The sequence below is a fragment of the Lithobates pipiens genome, unplaced genomic scaffold (genome assembly GCF_037356315.1).
Source record: "Lithobates pipiens isolate NorthernLeopardFrog02 unplaced genomic scaffold, aLitPip1_a1.2 Scaffold_16, whole genome shotgun sequence".
In the NCBI taxonomy this organism is placed as follows: domain Eukaryota; kingdom Metazoa; phylum Chordata; class Amphibia; order Anura; family Ranidae; genus Lithobates; species Lithobates pipiens.
Window position 1 is genome coordinate 1,495,679 of NW_027507748.1, and position 16,009 is coordinate 1,511,687.

A 16,009-nucleotide genomic window follows, 5' to 3' on the forward strand; every position below is an offset into this window, starting at 1 on the left:
ACCAATCCAACAGCGCCTGCAAGAAGAGGCCGGTTTGAAGATGTGTTGGTGACTTCGGATATGAGGTCATTCTTTCAGCCGACCCATCGACAGGTGTCATCCGGATCCAGCATCAGGGAACGCCTAGACCGTCAGGTGTCCGACTACATCGGGTTAACGGCCGATGTGGACGCTCTGAGGAGTGATGAACCCCTAGACTACTGGGTGGGCAGGCTTGACCTCTGGCCAGAGCTTGCCCAATTTGCAATCGAACTGTTGGCTTGCCCCTCATCCAGTGTCCTGTCCGAAAGGACGTTCAGCGCAGCAGGGGGGATTGTGACCGATAAGCGTACTCGCCTAGCTCACGACAGTGTTAACTACCTCACATTTCTAAAAATGAATGAGGCATGGATCTCGGAGGAATTCAACACATGTGATCAGTAGACCATGTATATGTCTATAAACAATTTTTGGAATCAAGCACACAGACCTTCTTAATTCATTTGGCTCACTTCCCTGACCCAAAAAAGCACACCGTACTATATGCCCGTACCCTCCTCTTTGAAGAGGTTGAGCGGTGTCATATTTCTACTGGGGCTGCTTATTATGAGGGGTTCCCACCATCCCTGTGCTGTGCTGACTTCCTCCTGGGTGTTCTTATTATGAGGGGCTCCCACCATCCCTGTGCTGTGCTGACTTCCTCCTGGGGGTTCTTATTATGAGGGGATCACACCATCCCTGTGCTGTGCTGACTTCCTCCTGGGGCTGCTTACGGTGCTGCTGTCAGCGCTGTATGTCACGGAGCTGCTGTCAGCGCTGTATGTCACGGAGCTGCTGTCAGCGCTGTATGTCACGGAGCTGCTGTCAGCGCTGTATGTCACGGAGCTGCTGTCAGCGCTGTATGTCACGGAGCTGCTGTCAGCGCTGTATGTCACGGAGCTGCTGTCAGCGCTGTATGTCACGGTGCTGCTGTCAGCGCTGTATGTCACGGAGCTGCTGTCAGCGCTGTATGTCACGGAGCTGCTGTCAGCGCTGTATGTCACGGAGCTGCTGTCAGCGCTGTATGTCACGGAGCTGCTGTCAGCGCTGTATGTCACGGTGCTGCTGTCAGCGCTGTATGTCACGGAGCTGCTGTCAGCGCTGTATGTCACGGAGCTGCTGTCAGCGCTGTATGTCACGGAGCTGCTGTCAGCGCTGTATGTCACGGAGCTGCTGTCAGCGCTGTATGTCACGGAGCTGCTGTCAGCGCTGTATGTCACGGAGCTGCTGTCAGCGCTGTATGTCACGGTGCTGATGTCAGTGCTCTGTATTACGGTGCTGCTGTCAGTGCTCTGTATCTCCTGCACCCTCTTGTTTGCCTACCCTGGTCCCTGACCTTCCCTCTCCTCCATTGCCTTCATTAGCTCCATAGTCCTGAATTGTCAGAACAATTTCCCAAATAAAAAAAAAATGCTTGTAGTTATCGATCCCAAATTCACCTCATACATGTATTATGCTATTGTCCAGGTGGTGGGACTACGTGCTACCCCCTAATAATTACCCCGTGGCCGCAAATTCGACCTAAAGGTTTGCGAAATTCGCCTCCCATTGAAGTCAATGGAGCCCGCGGCGAACGGTCGTTTTCGCGAACGTTTGTGTCCGTTCGCGTTTCGCGTTCGCGAAACGTCCCGTCGGAAGTTCGTCCATCACTACTTATTAATAGGGGCGATGTGTCTGGTCATAGGATGGGGTGATGTCTGACCATAGGATGGGGTGGTGGGTCTGACCATAGGATGGGGTGGTGGGTCTGACCATAGGATGGGGTGATGGGTCTGACCATAGGATGGGGTGATGGGTCTGACCATAGGATGGGGTGATGGGTCTGACCATAGGATGGGGTGATGTCTGACCATAGGATGGGGTGATGGGTCTGATCATAGGATGGGGTGATGCGTCTGACCATAGGATGGGGCGATGGGTCAGATCATAGGATGGGGTGATGCGTCTGACCATAGGATGGGGTGGTGGGTCTGATCATAGGATGGGGAGATGCGTCTGACCATAGGATGGGGTGATGGGTCTGACCATAGGATGGGGTGGTGGGTCTGACCATAGGATGGGGTGGTGGGTCTGACCATAGGATGGTGTGGTGGGTCTGACCATAGGATGGGGTGGTGGGTCTGACCATAGGATGGGGTGTTGGGTCTGACCATAGGATGGGGTGATGGGTCTGACCATAGGATGGGGTGATGTCTGACCATAGGATGGGGTGGTGGGTCTGACCATAGGATGGGTTGGTGGGTCTGATCATAGGATGGGGTGGTGGGTCTGACCATAGGATGGGGTGATGGGTCTGACCATAGGATGGGGTGGTGGGTCTGACCATAGGATGGGGTGGTGGGTTTGACCATAGGATGGGGTGGTGGGTCTGACCATAGGATGGGGTGATGGGTCTGACCATAGGATGGGGTGGTGGGTCTGACCATAGGATGGGGTGGTGGGTCTGATCATAGGATGGAGTGATGGGTCTGACCATAGGATGGTGTGATGGGTCTGGTCATAGGATGGGGTGATGGGTCTGACCATAGGATGGGGTGATGTCTGACCATAGGATGGGTTGATGGGTCTGACCATAGGAGGGGGTGGTGGGTCTGATCATAGGATGGGGTGATGGGGCTGACCATAGGAGGGGGTGGTGGGTCTGATCATAGGATGGGGTGATGCATCTGACCATAGGATGGGTTGATGGGTCTGACCATAGGATGGGGTGGTGGGTCTGACCATAGGATGGGGTGGTGGGTCTGACCATAGGATGGGGTGATGGGTCTGACCATGGGATGGGGTGATGTCTTACCATAGGATGGGGTGGTGGGTCTGACCATAGGATGGGGTGATGGGTCTGACCATAGGATGGCGTGATGTCTGACCATAGGATGGGGTGGTGGGTCTGACCATAGGATGGGGTGGTGGGTCTGACCATAGGATGGGGTGCTGGGTCTGACCATAGGATGGGGTGGTGGGTCTGACTATAGGATGGGGTGATGGGTCTGACAATAGGATGGCGTGATGTCTGAGCATAGGATGGTGTGGTGGGTCTGACCATAGGATGGGGTGATGTCTGACCATAGGATGGGGTGGTGGGTCTGACCATAGGATGGGGTGATGTCTGACCATAGGATGGGGTGATGGGTCTGACCATAGGATGGGGTGATGGGTCTGACCATAGGATGGGGTGGTGGGTCTGACCATAGGATGGGGTGGTGGGTCTGACCATAGAATGGGGTGGTGGGTCTGACCATAGAATGGGGTGATGGGTCTGACCATAGGATGGGGTAGTGGGTCTGATCATAGGATGGGGTGATGTCTGACCATAGGATGGGGTGATGACTGACCATAGGATGGGGTGGTGGGTCTGACCATAGGATGGGGTGGTGGGTCTGACCATAGGATGGGGTGATGGGTCTGATCATAGGATGGGGTGATGTCTGACCATAGGATGGGGTGATGACTGACCATAGGATGGGGTGGTGGGTCTGACCATAGGATGGGGTGGTGGGTCTGACCATAGGATGGGGTGATGTCTGACCATAGGATGGGGTGATGTCTGACCATAGGATGGGGTGGTGGGTGTGACCATAGGGTGGGGTGATGGGTCTGACCATAGGATGGGGTGATGGGTCTGACCATAGGATGGGGTGATGGGTCTGACCATAGGATGGGGTGCTGGGTCTGACCATAGGATGGGGTGATGGGTCTGACCATAGGATGGGGTGATGTCTGACCATAGGATGGGGTGGTGGGTCTGACCATAGGATGGGGTGGTGGGTCTGACCATAGGATTGGGTGGTGGGTCTGACCATAGGATGGGGTGGTGGGTCTGACCATAGGATGGGTTGATGGGTCTGACCATAGGATGGGGTGGTGGGTCTGACCATAGAATGGGGTGATGGGTCTGACCATAGGATGGGGTGATGGGTCTGACCATAGGATGGGGTGGTGGGTCTGACCATAGGATGGGGTGGTGGGTCTGACCATAGGATGGGGTGTTGGGTCTGACCATAGGATGGGGTGATGGGTCTGGCCATAGGATGGGGTGGTGTGTCTGACCATAGGATGGGGTGGTGGGTCTGACCATAGGATGGGGTGATGGGTCTGACCATAGGATGGGGTGATGGGTCTGACCATAGGATGGGGTGGTGGGTCTGACCATAGGATGGGGTGATGGGTCTGATCATAGGATGGGGTGATGGGTCTGACCATAGGATGGGGTGGTGGGTCTGACCATAGGATGGGGTGATGGGTCTGACCATAGGATTGGGTGGTGGGTCTGACCATAGGATGGGGTGGTGGGTCTGACCATAGGATGGGTTGATGGGTCTGACCATAGGATGGGGTGGTGGGTCTGACCATAGAATGGGGTGATGGGTCTGACCATAGGATGGGGTGATGGGTCTGACCATAGGATGGGGTGGTGGGTCTGACCATAGGATGGGGTGGTGGGTCTGACCATAGGATGGGGTGTTGGGTCTGACCATAGGATGGGGTGGTGGGTCTGACCATAGGATTGGGTGGTGGGTCTGACCATAGGATGGGGTGGTGGGTCTGACCATAGGATGGGTTGATGGGTCTGACCATAGGATGGGGTGGTGGGTCTGACCATAGAATGGGGTGATGGGTCTGACCATAGGATGGGGTGATGGGTCTGACCATAGGATGGGGTGGTGGGTCTGACCATAGGATGGGGTGGTGGGTCTGACCATAGGATGGGGTGTTGGGTCTGACCATAGGATGGGGTGATGGGTCTGGCCATAGGATGGGGTGATGGGTCTGACCATAGGATGGGTTGATGGGTCTGACCATAGGATGGGGTGATGGGTCTGACCATAGGATGGGATGATGGGTCTGACCATAGGATGGGGTGGTGGGTCTGACCATAGGATGGGGTGATGGGTCTGATCATAGGATGGGGTGATGGGTCTGACCATAGGATGGGGTGGTGGGTCTGACCATAGGATGGGGTGATGGGTCTGACCATAGGATGGGGTGATGGGTCTGACCATAGGATGGGGTGATGGGTCTGACCATAGGATGGGGTGGTGGGTCTGACCATAGGATGGGGTGGTGGGTCTGACCATAGGATGGGGTGGTGGGTCTGACCATAGGATGGGGTGGTGGGTCTGACCATAGGATGGGGTGGTGGGTCTGACCATAGGATGGGGTGGTGGGTCTGACCATAGGATGGGGTGATGGGTCTGGCCATAGGATGGGGTGGTGGGTCTGACCATAGGATGGGGTGGTGGGTCTGACCATAGGATGGGGTGGTGGGTCTGGCCATAGGATGGGGTGATGGGTTTGACCATAGGATGGGGTGGTGGGTCTGACCATAGGATGGGGTGGTGGGTCTGACCATAGGATGGGGTGGTGGGTCTGACCATAGGATGGGGTGGTGGGTCTGATCATAGGATGGGGTGATGTCTGATCAGATGAAGGTAACCAGGTACACCTCTGTATTGTAGGAATGACACTGCAGCATCAGGTGAAGATCTGTGTGGATCAACGTCTCTGTGATTGGATACAGAGTTCGGATCGTCCACATTTTATGGGTAAAGAGGATCTGGAGCGAGGCGGGTACAATGTGGATTATAGGTGAGAACATACATAGATTATCACCAGTCATTACCATGTCTTCTGTGATGGATGGGTCTCTGTGCGTGTCCCGGGTCAGTGTGTAGACTGTGCATATATCTCTCCTGACCAATGTCTGCAATTCCAAACAATTCCTCTAAATTCCATGGGGTGCTAAATATCAGCCTAATATGTGAGCATCCCGCAGTATTCCAGGCAGGATTGAAGGCGTATCTGCCAGTGTGTGGCCATCGGAACCCTGTCTATTGTCTGTGCATGTCTTCATCTGTACACATGTATGGGCAAATCCTCTGGTGTCCGGGTACATTAATGTGGAATCTGGTGTCCGGGTACATTAATGTGGAATCTGGTGTATGGGTACATTAATGTGGAATCTGGTGTACGGGTACATTAATGTGGAATCTGGTGTCCGGGTACATTGATGTGGAATCTGGTGTACGGGTACATTAATGTGGAATCTGGTGTATGGGTACATTAATGTGGAATCTGGTGTACGGGTACATTAATGTGGAATCTGGTGTCCGGGTACATTGATGTGGAATCTGGTGTACGGGTACATTAATGTGGAATCTGGTGTCCGGGTACATTAGTGTGGAATCTGGTGTCCGGGTACATTAATGTGGTGGTGATCCAAGACTGATTCATCTTGATGAAGGTCAGTCGATCAACCGACTCTGTGGACAGGCGCACCCTGTGATCGGTAACAAAGCCACCAGCAGCACTGAAGGTGCGTTCCGAAAGAACGCTGGATGCAGGACAGGCCAGTAGCTCAATTGCATACTGTGCAAGCTCTGGCCAGTGATCCATCCTCAAGACCCAGTAAGCCAGAGGATTTTCGGTGGGAAAGGTGTCCAAGTCTGACCTTGCCCCTAGGTATTCCTGCACCATGTAAATCAGGCGCTGGCGATGGGTGCTGGAACCGATCATACCTTGGGGCTGCGGACTAAAAAATTGTCTGAAAGCATCAGTCAGACGGCCACCTTCTCCACCGCTCCTTCTGACCGATGCCTCAGCAACACGTTGTCCAGGACCAGGAGTTTGTAACCTCCCAGTCTCTGGGAACGCGTTGCACAGACCTTTCTGCAAGGCCTCCCGGAGATGTCTCATCCTCTGCTCCCTCTGCGATGGCAAGATAAGGTCGGCAACCTTACCCTTGTACCATGGATCAAGGAGAGTGGCCAGCCAGTAATGGTCCCTCTCCTTGATCCGAAGAATACGAGGATCCTTCCGCAGGCTTTGCAGGATCAGGGAGGCCATGCAGTGTAGGTTAGCTGAGGCATTCGGTCCGGAGTCCTCTGGGTCACTAAGGACTAGACATGTGCATTCGTTTTCGTCCGAATTTCAGGTATTTTTGTTATCTTTGACAAACGATAACGAAAGAACAGAATCCGAAAAACGAAAAGATCCGACATAAATAAATGCTTTATTTTCATTTTCGTTTTGACGCAGTTCGACGTGACTCTGACAGTAACAATCTACGTTTATTGAACTTGTATCATAACAGTCCATTCACACAGAGGCAACACGACTTCCAGCACGACTTTGGGAGGCAACTTGGACACGACTTGAGTGTGAATCACAGCGCGACTTACAACACAACAAAAAACGGCATGGGTTCCCCTTCAAAAGCATACCAGGCCCTTCAGGTCTGGTATGGATATTAAGGGGAACCTCACACCAAAAAAATAAAAAATGGTGTGGGGGTCCCCCTCAAAATCCATACCAGACCCTTATCCGAGCACACAACCTGGCAGGCCGCAGGAAAAGAGGGGGGGCGAGAGAGTGCCCTCCCTCCTGAACCGTACCAGGCCACATGCCCTCAACATTGGGAGGATGCTTTGGGGGTAGTCCCTCAAAGCACCTTGTCCCCATGTTGATGAGGACAAGGGCCTCATCCCCACAACCCTGGCCGGTGGTTGTGGGGGTCTGCGGGCAGGGGGCTTATCGGAATCTGGAAGCCCCCTTTAACAAGGGGACCCCCAGATCCTGGCCCCCCCCCCCCGTGTGAAATGGTAAGGGGGGTACAAAAGTACCCCTACCATTTCACCAAAAAAGGGACCAAAAAAGTGTCAAAAATAACAGGAGATGGTCTTTGACAATTCCTTTATTAAAGTCTTCTTTCATCTTCTTTCTTCTGGTCTTCTTCCTTCTTCCTTTCTTCATCCTTCGGTTTCTTCCTCCCATCTTCTTCCTCCGATCCTCTTCTTCCTCCGATCTGCTTCTTCTTGTTCCGGTGTTCTCGTCTGGCATCTTCCTCCAAGGCGTCTCTTCTTCATTCTCGGGCCGCTCCGCACAATGGGAGGCTCCCGCTGTGTGACCCTTCTCTTCTTCTGACAGTTCTTTTATAGAGGAGGGCAGGGTCACCCGGTGACTCTGCCCCCCTCTGATGCATTGAACCGCGCGTCAGAGGGGACGGAGTCACCGGGTGGCCCTGCCCTCTGTTATAAAAGAACAGAAGAAGAGAAGCGTCACACAGTGGGAGCCTCCCATTGCGTGGAGCGGCCAGAGAATGAAGAATTGACGCTGTGGAGGAAGATGCTGGATGAGAACACTGGAGCAAGAAGAAGAGGATCGGAGGAAGAAGAAGATGGAGGAAGAAACCAGAAGAAAGAAGATGAAAGAAGACTTTAATAAAGGACTTGTCAAAGACCGTCTTCTGTCATTTTTAACACTTTTTTGTCACTTTTTTGGTGAAATGGTAGGGGTACTTTTGTACCCCCTTACCATTTCACACAGGGGGGGGATCTGGGGGTCCCCTTGTTAAAGGGGGCTTCCAGATTCTGATAAGCCCCCCGCCTGCAGACCCCCACAACCACCGGCCAGGGTTGTGGGGATGAGGCCCTTGTCCTCATCAACATGGGAACATGGTGCTTTGAGGGACTACCCCCAAAGCATCCTCCCAATGTTGAGGGCATGTGGCCTGGTACGGTTCAGGAGGGGGGGCGCTCTCTCGTCCCCCCCTCTTTTCCTGCAGCCTGCCAGGTTGCGTGCTCAGATAAGGATCTGGTATGGATTTTGAGGGGGACCCCCACACTACTGCACTTTGTCCCGCATCCTTCCCAGCTGCCAGAAGAGTGATCCAATGGGCCGTGAAAGACAGGTAACGTCCCTGTCCATGCCTGGTGGACCATGAGTCAGCGGTAATATGCACCTTACCGCTGACCGCCCTGTCCAGCGAGGCAAGGACATTGCCTTCCACATGCCGGTAGAGAGCCGGAAACGCCTTCCGTGAGAAAAAGTGGTGTTTGGGGACCTGCCACTGAGGAACCGCACATTGTACAAACTCACGGAAGGGGGCCGAGTCTACCAACTGAAAAGGCAGCAGTTGAAGTGCTAGCAATTTAGCCAAGCTAGCATTCAACCGCTGGGCATGTGGATGGCTGGGAGTGAACTTCTTCCGCCGGTCCAGCAGCTGGGGCAGGGACATTTGCCTGCTATAATCGGACGTGGGTGTACCGCTAGCAGATTGCCCGCAAGCACTTGGCTGTGACACACCTAATTCTACACCTTCATTCCTCTCAGAGCAGGTTTCAGAGAGGACTGAAGGTCTAGTGGGGTTGGAGATGCCAGCTGATGAGGAGCAAGGAGAGGTCCGCTTTGTTCTTTGGTGTCGGTCTTTGAGGTACGCTTGCCAATGAGCTGCATGGCAGGTCAACATATGTCTGGTCAAGCATGTGGTGCCCAAGCGGCTGATGTTTTGGCCACGCGAGATACGCTTGAGACATATGTTGCAAATAGCAGCGGTGCGATCTGATGCACTCGTCTCAATAAAGGCCCACACCAAAGAACTTTTAGAATAGCGCGCAGAGGTAGTGTCCTGCACAGGCAGAGCTCTGCGGCGTGATTCAGTCGGTGTGCTGCCCCTAAGCTGGCCCCCATCCTGCCTCGTTGGAGATGTGCCTCCTCCTCCTCCTCCTCCTCCTCTCTCCTATGAGGCACCCACGTGGAGTCAGTGACCTCATCATTCCCTCCCTCTTCATCGCTGGAGCAACCCTGGCAGTATGCTGCAGCTGATGAACCATGACTACCAAAATGCTCTCCTTCTTGAGCATCCCCTCTCTCTGCGCTCACGCTACTGCCTTCCTCTAGCTGGGTATCATCATAAGAGCCTTCAAAACACTGGGCATCCTCCTGGAGCATGTACCCAACACTGTGCTCAAAGAGTTCAGGGGACTCCTAAGGAGTACATGGTGGGTCTAGGGAAGGAGTAACTGATGACATTGAGACGAGGGAAGAGTAGAGGGTTTGCAGCTGCTTTGCTAGTATCCTGAGCCTGGGTGAGAGGGGATGAGGAGGGCTTGGTCTTCCACTCTACCAAGTCTTTGGCATGATGCGGCTCAACACATCCAGCTGCCGAAAATAAGGACAAGCGTGTCCCATGGCCACGGGCTGATGACAATGCACCGCATCCACGACCAGCACTGTTGTCTCTAGACACAGAGCCTGCTTGCCCTCTTTTATTGACTCGTGACTGTCTGCTTCTCCTTGTTGGCCTTCCAGACATGGTAATGGCCTGCAGGGAGATGGGAAAATCAGCAATTGGGTAGCTTTAGGTGCACACTGAGCAGACGACATAGTGCACGACTAATTACTGCAGCTGCCTGCCTGTGTTACAGAAACAGAACACCAGTAATAAAGGGTAGCTTCAGGTGTGTACTGTGCAGGAGGCACACAACAACCACTCTAACTTCTGCAGATGCCTGTATTACAGAAACAGAACACCAGTAATAAAGGGTAGCTTCAGGTGTATACTGTGCAGGAGGCACACAACAACCACTCTAACTTCTGCAGATGCCTGTATTACAGAAACAGAACACCAGTAATAAAGGGTAGCTTCAGGTGTGTACTGTGCAGGAGGCACACAACAACCACTCTAACTTCTGCAGATGCCTGTATTACAGAAACAGAACACCAGTAATAAAGGGTAGCTTCAGGTGTGTACTGTGCAGGAGGCACACAACAACCACTCTAACTTCTGCAGATGCCTGTATTACAGAAACAGAACACCAGTAATAAAGGGTAGCTTCAGGTGTATACTGTGCAGGAGGCACACAACACCCACTCTAACTTCTGCAGATGCCTGTATTACAGAAACAATAACACCAGTAATAAAGGGTATCTTCAGGTGTACTGTGCAGGAGGCACACAACACCCACTCTAACTTCTGCAGATGCCTGTATTATAGAAACAGAACACCAGTAATAAAGGGTATCTTCAGGTGTACTGTGCAGGAGGCACACAACACCCACTCTAACTTCTGCACTGCAGATGCCTGTATTAAAGTGACAGAACACCAGTAATAAAGGGTAGCTTCGGGTATACTGTGCAGGAGGCACACAACACCCACTGTAACAGCTCTAGGTTCCCAAGCAGTCAAGACACTGTCCCTGCCTATCGTCCCCTTTCCCTGACCGCCGCAACACACTACACAAGGCTGCAAGAATCTATATCGGGACGTTGGCACATTAATACTGCTCTGTTCGCAGTGTCACCCTGTGATACATACTTTTTTAAATTTCAAATTTTTGAATTCTCCAACACTACACAAGGCTGCCGCGCTGGCGGCCTTATATAGAGTGGGGCGTGTACTAAACCCCTCTGAGCTATAATTGGCCTGTGGTCAATTATGGCTCTCTTCGCTGCCGGCACTGTGATTGGCCAAGCTTGCGGGGTCACAGTGCATGCTTGGCCAATCATGAGCCAGCAATGCACTGCGATGGCGCAGTGCATTGTGGGCTATGAGTGCCACACGAATATGGTGCAAACGGCCCACAGAGTTCTGGCTTTGCCGAACGGGCGACCAGCTGGTTTGACTCGAACACCGAGCTCACCCCTAGTGGGGAGGGAAGGCTCATTGATGGAGGTGGGGGGGGGGGGCTCATTGATGGAGGTGGGGAGGGTAGGCTCATTGATGGAGGGGGTGGGGGCTCATTGATGGAGGTGGGGGGAAGGCTCATTGATGGAGGTGGAGAGGGAAGGCTCATTGATGGAGGTGGAGAGGGAAGGCTCATTGATGGAGGTGGGGAGGGGAGGCTCATTGATGTAGGTGGTGGGGGCTCGTTGATGGAGGTGGGGAGGGAAGGCTCATTGATGTAGGGGGTGGGGGCTCATTGATGGAGGTGGGGAGGGAAGGCTCATTGGTGGAGGTGGGGGAGAGAAAGCTCATTTATGGAGGTGGGGAGGGAAGGCTCATTGATGGAGGTGGGGAGGGAAGGCTCATTGATGGAGGTGGGGAGAGAAGGCTCATTGATGGAGGTGGGGAGAGAAGGCTCATTGATGGAGGTGGGGAGAGAAGGCTCATTGATGGAGGTGAGGAGAGAAGGTTCTTTGATGGAGGTGGGGAGGGAAGGCTCATTGGTGGAGGTGGGGGAGAGAAGGCTCATTTATGGAGGTGGGGAGGGAAGGCTCATTGATGGAGGTGGGGAGGGAAGGCTCATTGATGGAGGTGGGGAGAGAAGGCTCATTGATGGAGGTGGGGAGAGAAGGCTCATTGATGGAGGTGGGGAGAGAAGGCTCATTGATGGAGGTGGGGAGAGAAGGTTCTTTGATGGAGGTGGGGAGGGAAGGCTCATTGGTGAAGATGGAGGGAGGTAAAGTTCATTGATAGAGGTGGGGGGGGGACTTATTGGTGGTGGTAGGGAGGGAAGACTCATTGATGGAGATGGAGGGGGCTTATTGATGGTGGTAAGGTTCATTGATGAAGATGGGTAGGGAAGGCTCATTGATAGAGGTGGGGAGGGTAGGCTCCTTGATGGAGGTGGGGGGGGGCTTATTGATGGAGGTGGGGGGGGGGGCTTATTGATGGTGGTAGGGAGGGAAGGTTCATTGATTGTGGTAGGGAGGGAAGGCTCATTGACTGAGGTGGGGGGGCTTATTGATGGTGGTAGGGAGGGAAGGTTCATTGATGGAGGTGGGGGGGGGCTTATTGATGGAGGTGGGGAGGGGAGGCTGATTGATGGAGGTAGGGAGGCTCATTGATGGAGGTGGGGAGGGAAGGCTCATTGATAAAGTTGGAGAGGGAAGGCTCATTGATAAAGTTGGAGAGGGAAGGCTCATTGATGGAGGAGGAGAGGGAAGGCTCATTGATGGAGGTGGGGAGCGAAAGCTCATTGGTGGAGGTGGGGGGGGTAAGGCTCATTGATGGAGGTAGGGGGTAAGGCTCATTGGTGGAGATGGGGGAGGGAAGGCTCATTGGTGGAAGGGAAGGCTCATTGATGGAGGTGGGGACGGAAGGCTCATTGATGGAGGTGGGGAGGGAAGGCTCATTGATGGAGGTGGGGGAGGTAAAGCTCATTGATGCATGTGGGGGAAGGTTCATTTATGGTGGTAGGGAGGGAAGGCTCATTGATGGAGTTGGGGGGGGGGCTTATTTATGGAGGTGTGGAGGCTGATTGATGGAGGTGGGGAGTTTCATTGATGGAAGTGGGGAGGGAAGGCTCATTGATGGAGGTGGGGAGCGAAAGCTCATTGATGGAGGTGGGGGGGAGGCTCATTGATGGAGGTGGGGGGGGGGAAGGCTCATTGATGGAGGTGGGGACGGAAGGCTCATTGATGGAGGTGGGGGGTAAGGCTCATTGGTGGAGATGGGGGAGGGAAGGCTCACTGGTGGAAGGGAAGGCTCATTGATGGAGGTGGGGACGGAAGGCTCATTGATGGAGGTGGGGGAAGGTTCATTGATGGTGGTAGGGAGGGAAGGCTCATTGGTGGAGATGGGGAGGGAAGGATCATTGATGGAAGTGGGGAGGGAAGGATCACTGATGGAGGTAGGGAGAGAAGGCTCATTGATGGAGGTGGGGAGGGAAGGCTCATTGATGGAGGTGGGGGAAGGTTCATTGATGGTGGTAGGGAGGGAAGGCTCATTGATGGAGTTGGGGGGGGGGGCTTATTGGTGCAGGTAAGGGGAGGGAAGGCTGGCACGTGTAATCCAATCCAATAGAAGAGCCACTAGATCTCAGATTGCTGAGGTGAATTCTGGTTTATAGAAAGGTGTCGGGACACACAGGGCATCGCAGTTTGTTGTGTATGGGGGCTGCGTAGTCGCAGACCGGTCAGGGTGCCCATGCTGTCCCCCGTGTCCATAAGCACCTACAGTGGGCACGTAAGCATGAGAACTGGAGCGATGGAAGAAGGTGGACTGGTCTGATGAATGATGTTTTCTTTTCCATCATGTGAATGGCTGGGTGGGTCACTTACCTGGGAAGAGATGCCACCAGGATGCAGTATGGGAAGAAGACAAGCTGGCATCGGTAGTGTGATGCTTTGTCTAATGGAGTCCCTGATGCCTGGACAGGTCAGGGATGTTTTGGTGATAAAAGGAGGACCTACTCAATATTAGGTTGGTGGTCATAATGTTATCGCTGACCGTTGTATGTTTTTCATTGCTTTTAACATTGCCGGATATTAAGGATTAAAAAAGCCTACAGGAAACTATTGGGGGTCCTATAAATCTGATCCTGTTGTGTCTTACAGAAACTCTTCCCTCCCCGAGGAGCCGCAGACCCCCATGGAATCAGCAATGCAATTCTTACAGTCCATCTACCGTCACACTGGAGGCACGGAGAATTCAGGAGACTCGGAACAGAACAGCTGAGTAACCAATCAGATACATCATGTAGATCGCATAGTGGGGGGTGGTACATGTGAAAATCGATCATGTGACTAGCCCCAAACTATTTCCATAAGTGCACACTATCTATCATGGTGAGCTCTCGGTGGCTCAGGGTCATATCAAGTTTAACATTTTCTGGGGTTTGTGCCCCCCAAGCAGTCCTGGCGCGGTCATGTGACCTAAAGCCTGCAGGAATGCTTAGCCTCTTCTCTGTATGGAGTCCCATCATATATTCTTATATTCTCCATAACAGGATGAGTGTTTGTATTGGATTTCATGTGTTTCTGAATGTTCCTCATCGTCTCATCACACAGGAGGCGTCACCATTATCGTTGGGTCCAGTTCTTACCTGCTTCCCCTCAGCCGCATTATTCTGGGGTTCCCCCCTCAGCAGGGAGAAGGTTCAGCTGGATCCACTATGAAGGTAAGTACTACCATCGCTTTGACCCTTGGAGTACCCACAGACAGGCTTTCTACGCCATTTTCCCATCCCTTCCTGCTCTTGCCACTGTCTACACCCTGCTCTGACCATTTCCTACTCCTTCCATACACTACACTTTCCATTGTCCACACCCTGCTCTGACAGCATCCGAGTCCCTTTATAATCGACCTTCTACGCTGACCACACCCTGCTCTGACAGCGTCCGAGTCCCTTTATAATCGACCTTCTACATTGACCACACCCTGCTCTGACAGCGTCCGAGTCCCTTTATAATCGACCTTCTACGCTGACCACACCCTGCTCTGACAGCATCCGAGTCCCTTTATAATCGACCTTCTACATTGTCCACACCCTGCTCTGACAGCATCCGAGTCCCTTTATAATCGACCTTCTACATTGTCCACACCCTGCTCTGACAGCATCCGAGTCCCTTTATAATCGACCTTCTACGTTGACCACACCCTGCTCTGACAGCATCCGAGTCCCTTTATAATCGACCTTCTACATTGTCCACACCCTGCTCTGACAGCATCCGAGTCCCTTTATAATCGACCTTCTACATTGTCCACACCCTGCTCTGACAGCGTCCGAGTCCCTTTATAATCGACCTTCTACGCTGACCACACCCTGCTCTGACAGCGTCCGAGTCCCTTTATAATCGACCTTCTACATTGTCCACACCCTGCTCTGACAGCGTCCGAGTCCCTTTATAATCGACCTTCTACATTGTCCACACCCTGCTCTGACAGCATCCGAGTCCCTTTATAATCGACCTTCTACATTGTCCACACCCTGCTCTGACAGCGTCCGAGTCCCTTTATAATCGACCTTCTACGTTGACCACACCCTGCTCTGACAGCGTCCGAGTCCCTTTATAATCGACCTTCTACGCGGACCACACCCTGCGCCAAGCACTTCCTGCTTCTTCCATGCTCTACCTCCTCCCTGCTCTGACCACTTACAGCTGCCTCCATATCCCACCCCCTCCATTCACCACATTGTGCCCTGACCATTTCCTACTCCCTTCATACACTCCAATCTCCATTGTCTACACCCTGCTCTGACCACTTCCTGCTTCCTCTATACTCCACCCCCTCCTATGACTCCTTCTCGCTCCCTTCATACACTATACTCTCCATTGTCCATACCCCACCCCCTCAATTGGCCACATCCTGCTCCAGCCCCCCTCTGCTTTCTCCATATTCCACCTCCTCTCTGTTCTGACCACTTCCGGCTCCTTCAATACTCCACCCCCCTCCACTGACCACACACTGCTCTGACCCTTTCTGACTTCCCCTATTCTACACCCCTGCACTGCTCTGACCCCTTCTGGTTCCCGCCATACATTACCCTTT

At 53.2% G+C, this 16,009-nt stretch overlaps 1 protein-coding gene across 1 annotated transcript in view; it reads left to right on the forward strand.

Moving 5' to 3' along the window:
* The window catches only part of UBASH3A (ubiquitin associated and SH3 domain containing A), a 243,320-nt gene that overhangs the window by 224,649 nt on the left and 2,662 nt on the right, over positions 1-16,009 (forward strand). The window contains exons 11-13 of the mRNA XM_077479393.1: positions 5,475-5,604; positions 14,074-14,189; positions 14,527-14,636. Of these exons, the coding sequence (XP_077335519.1) occupies positions 5,475-5,604; positions 14,074-14,189; positions 14,527-14,636 (356 nt within the window). The remainder of the gene's footprint in view (positions 1-5,474; positions 5,605-14,073; positions 14,190-14,526; positions 14,637-16,009) is intronic.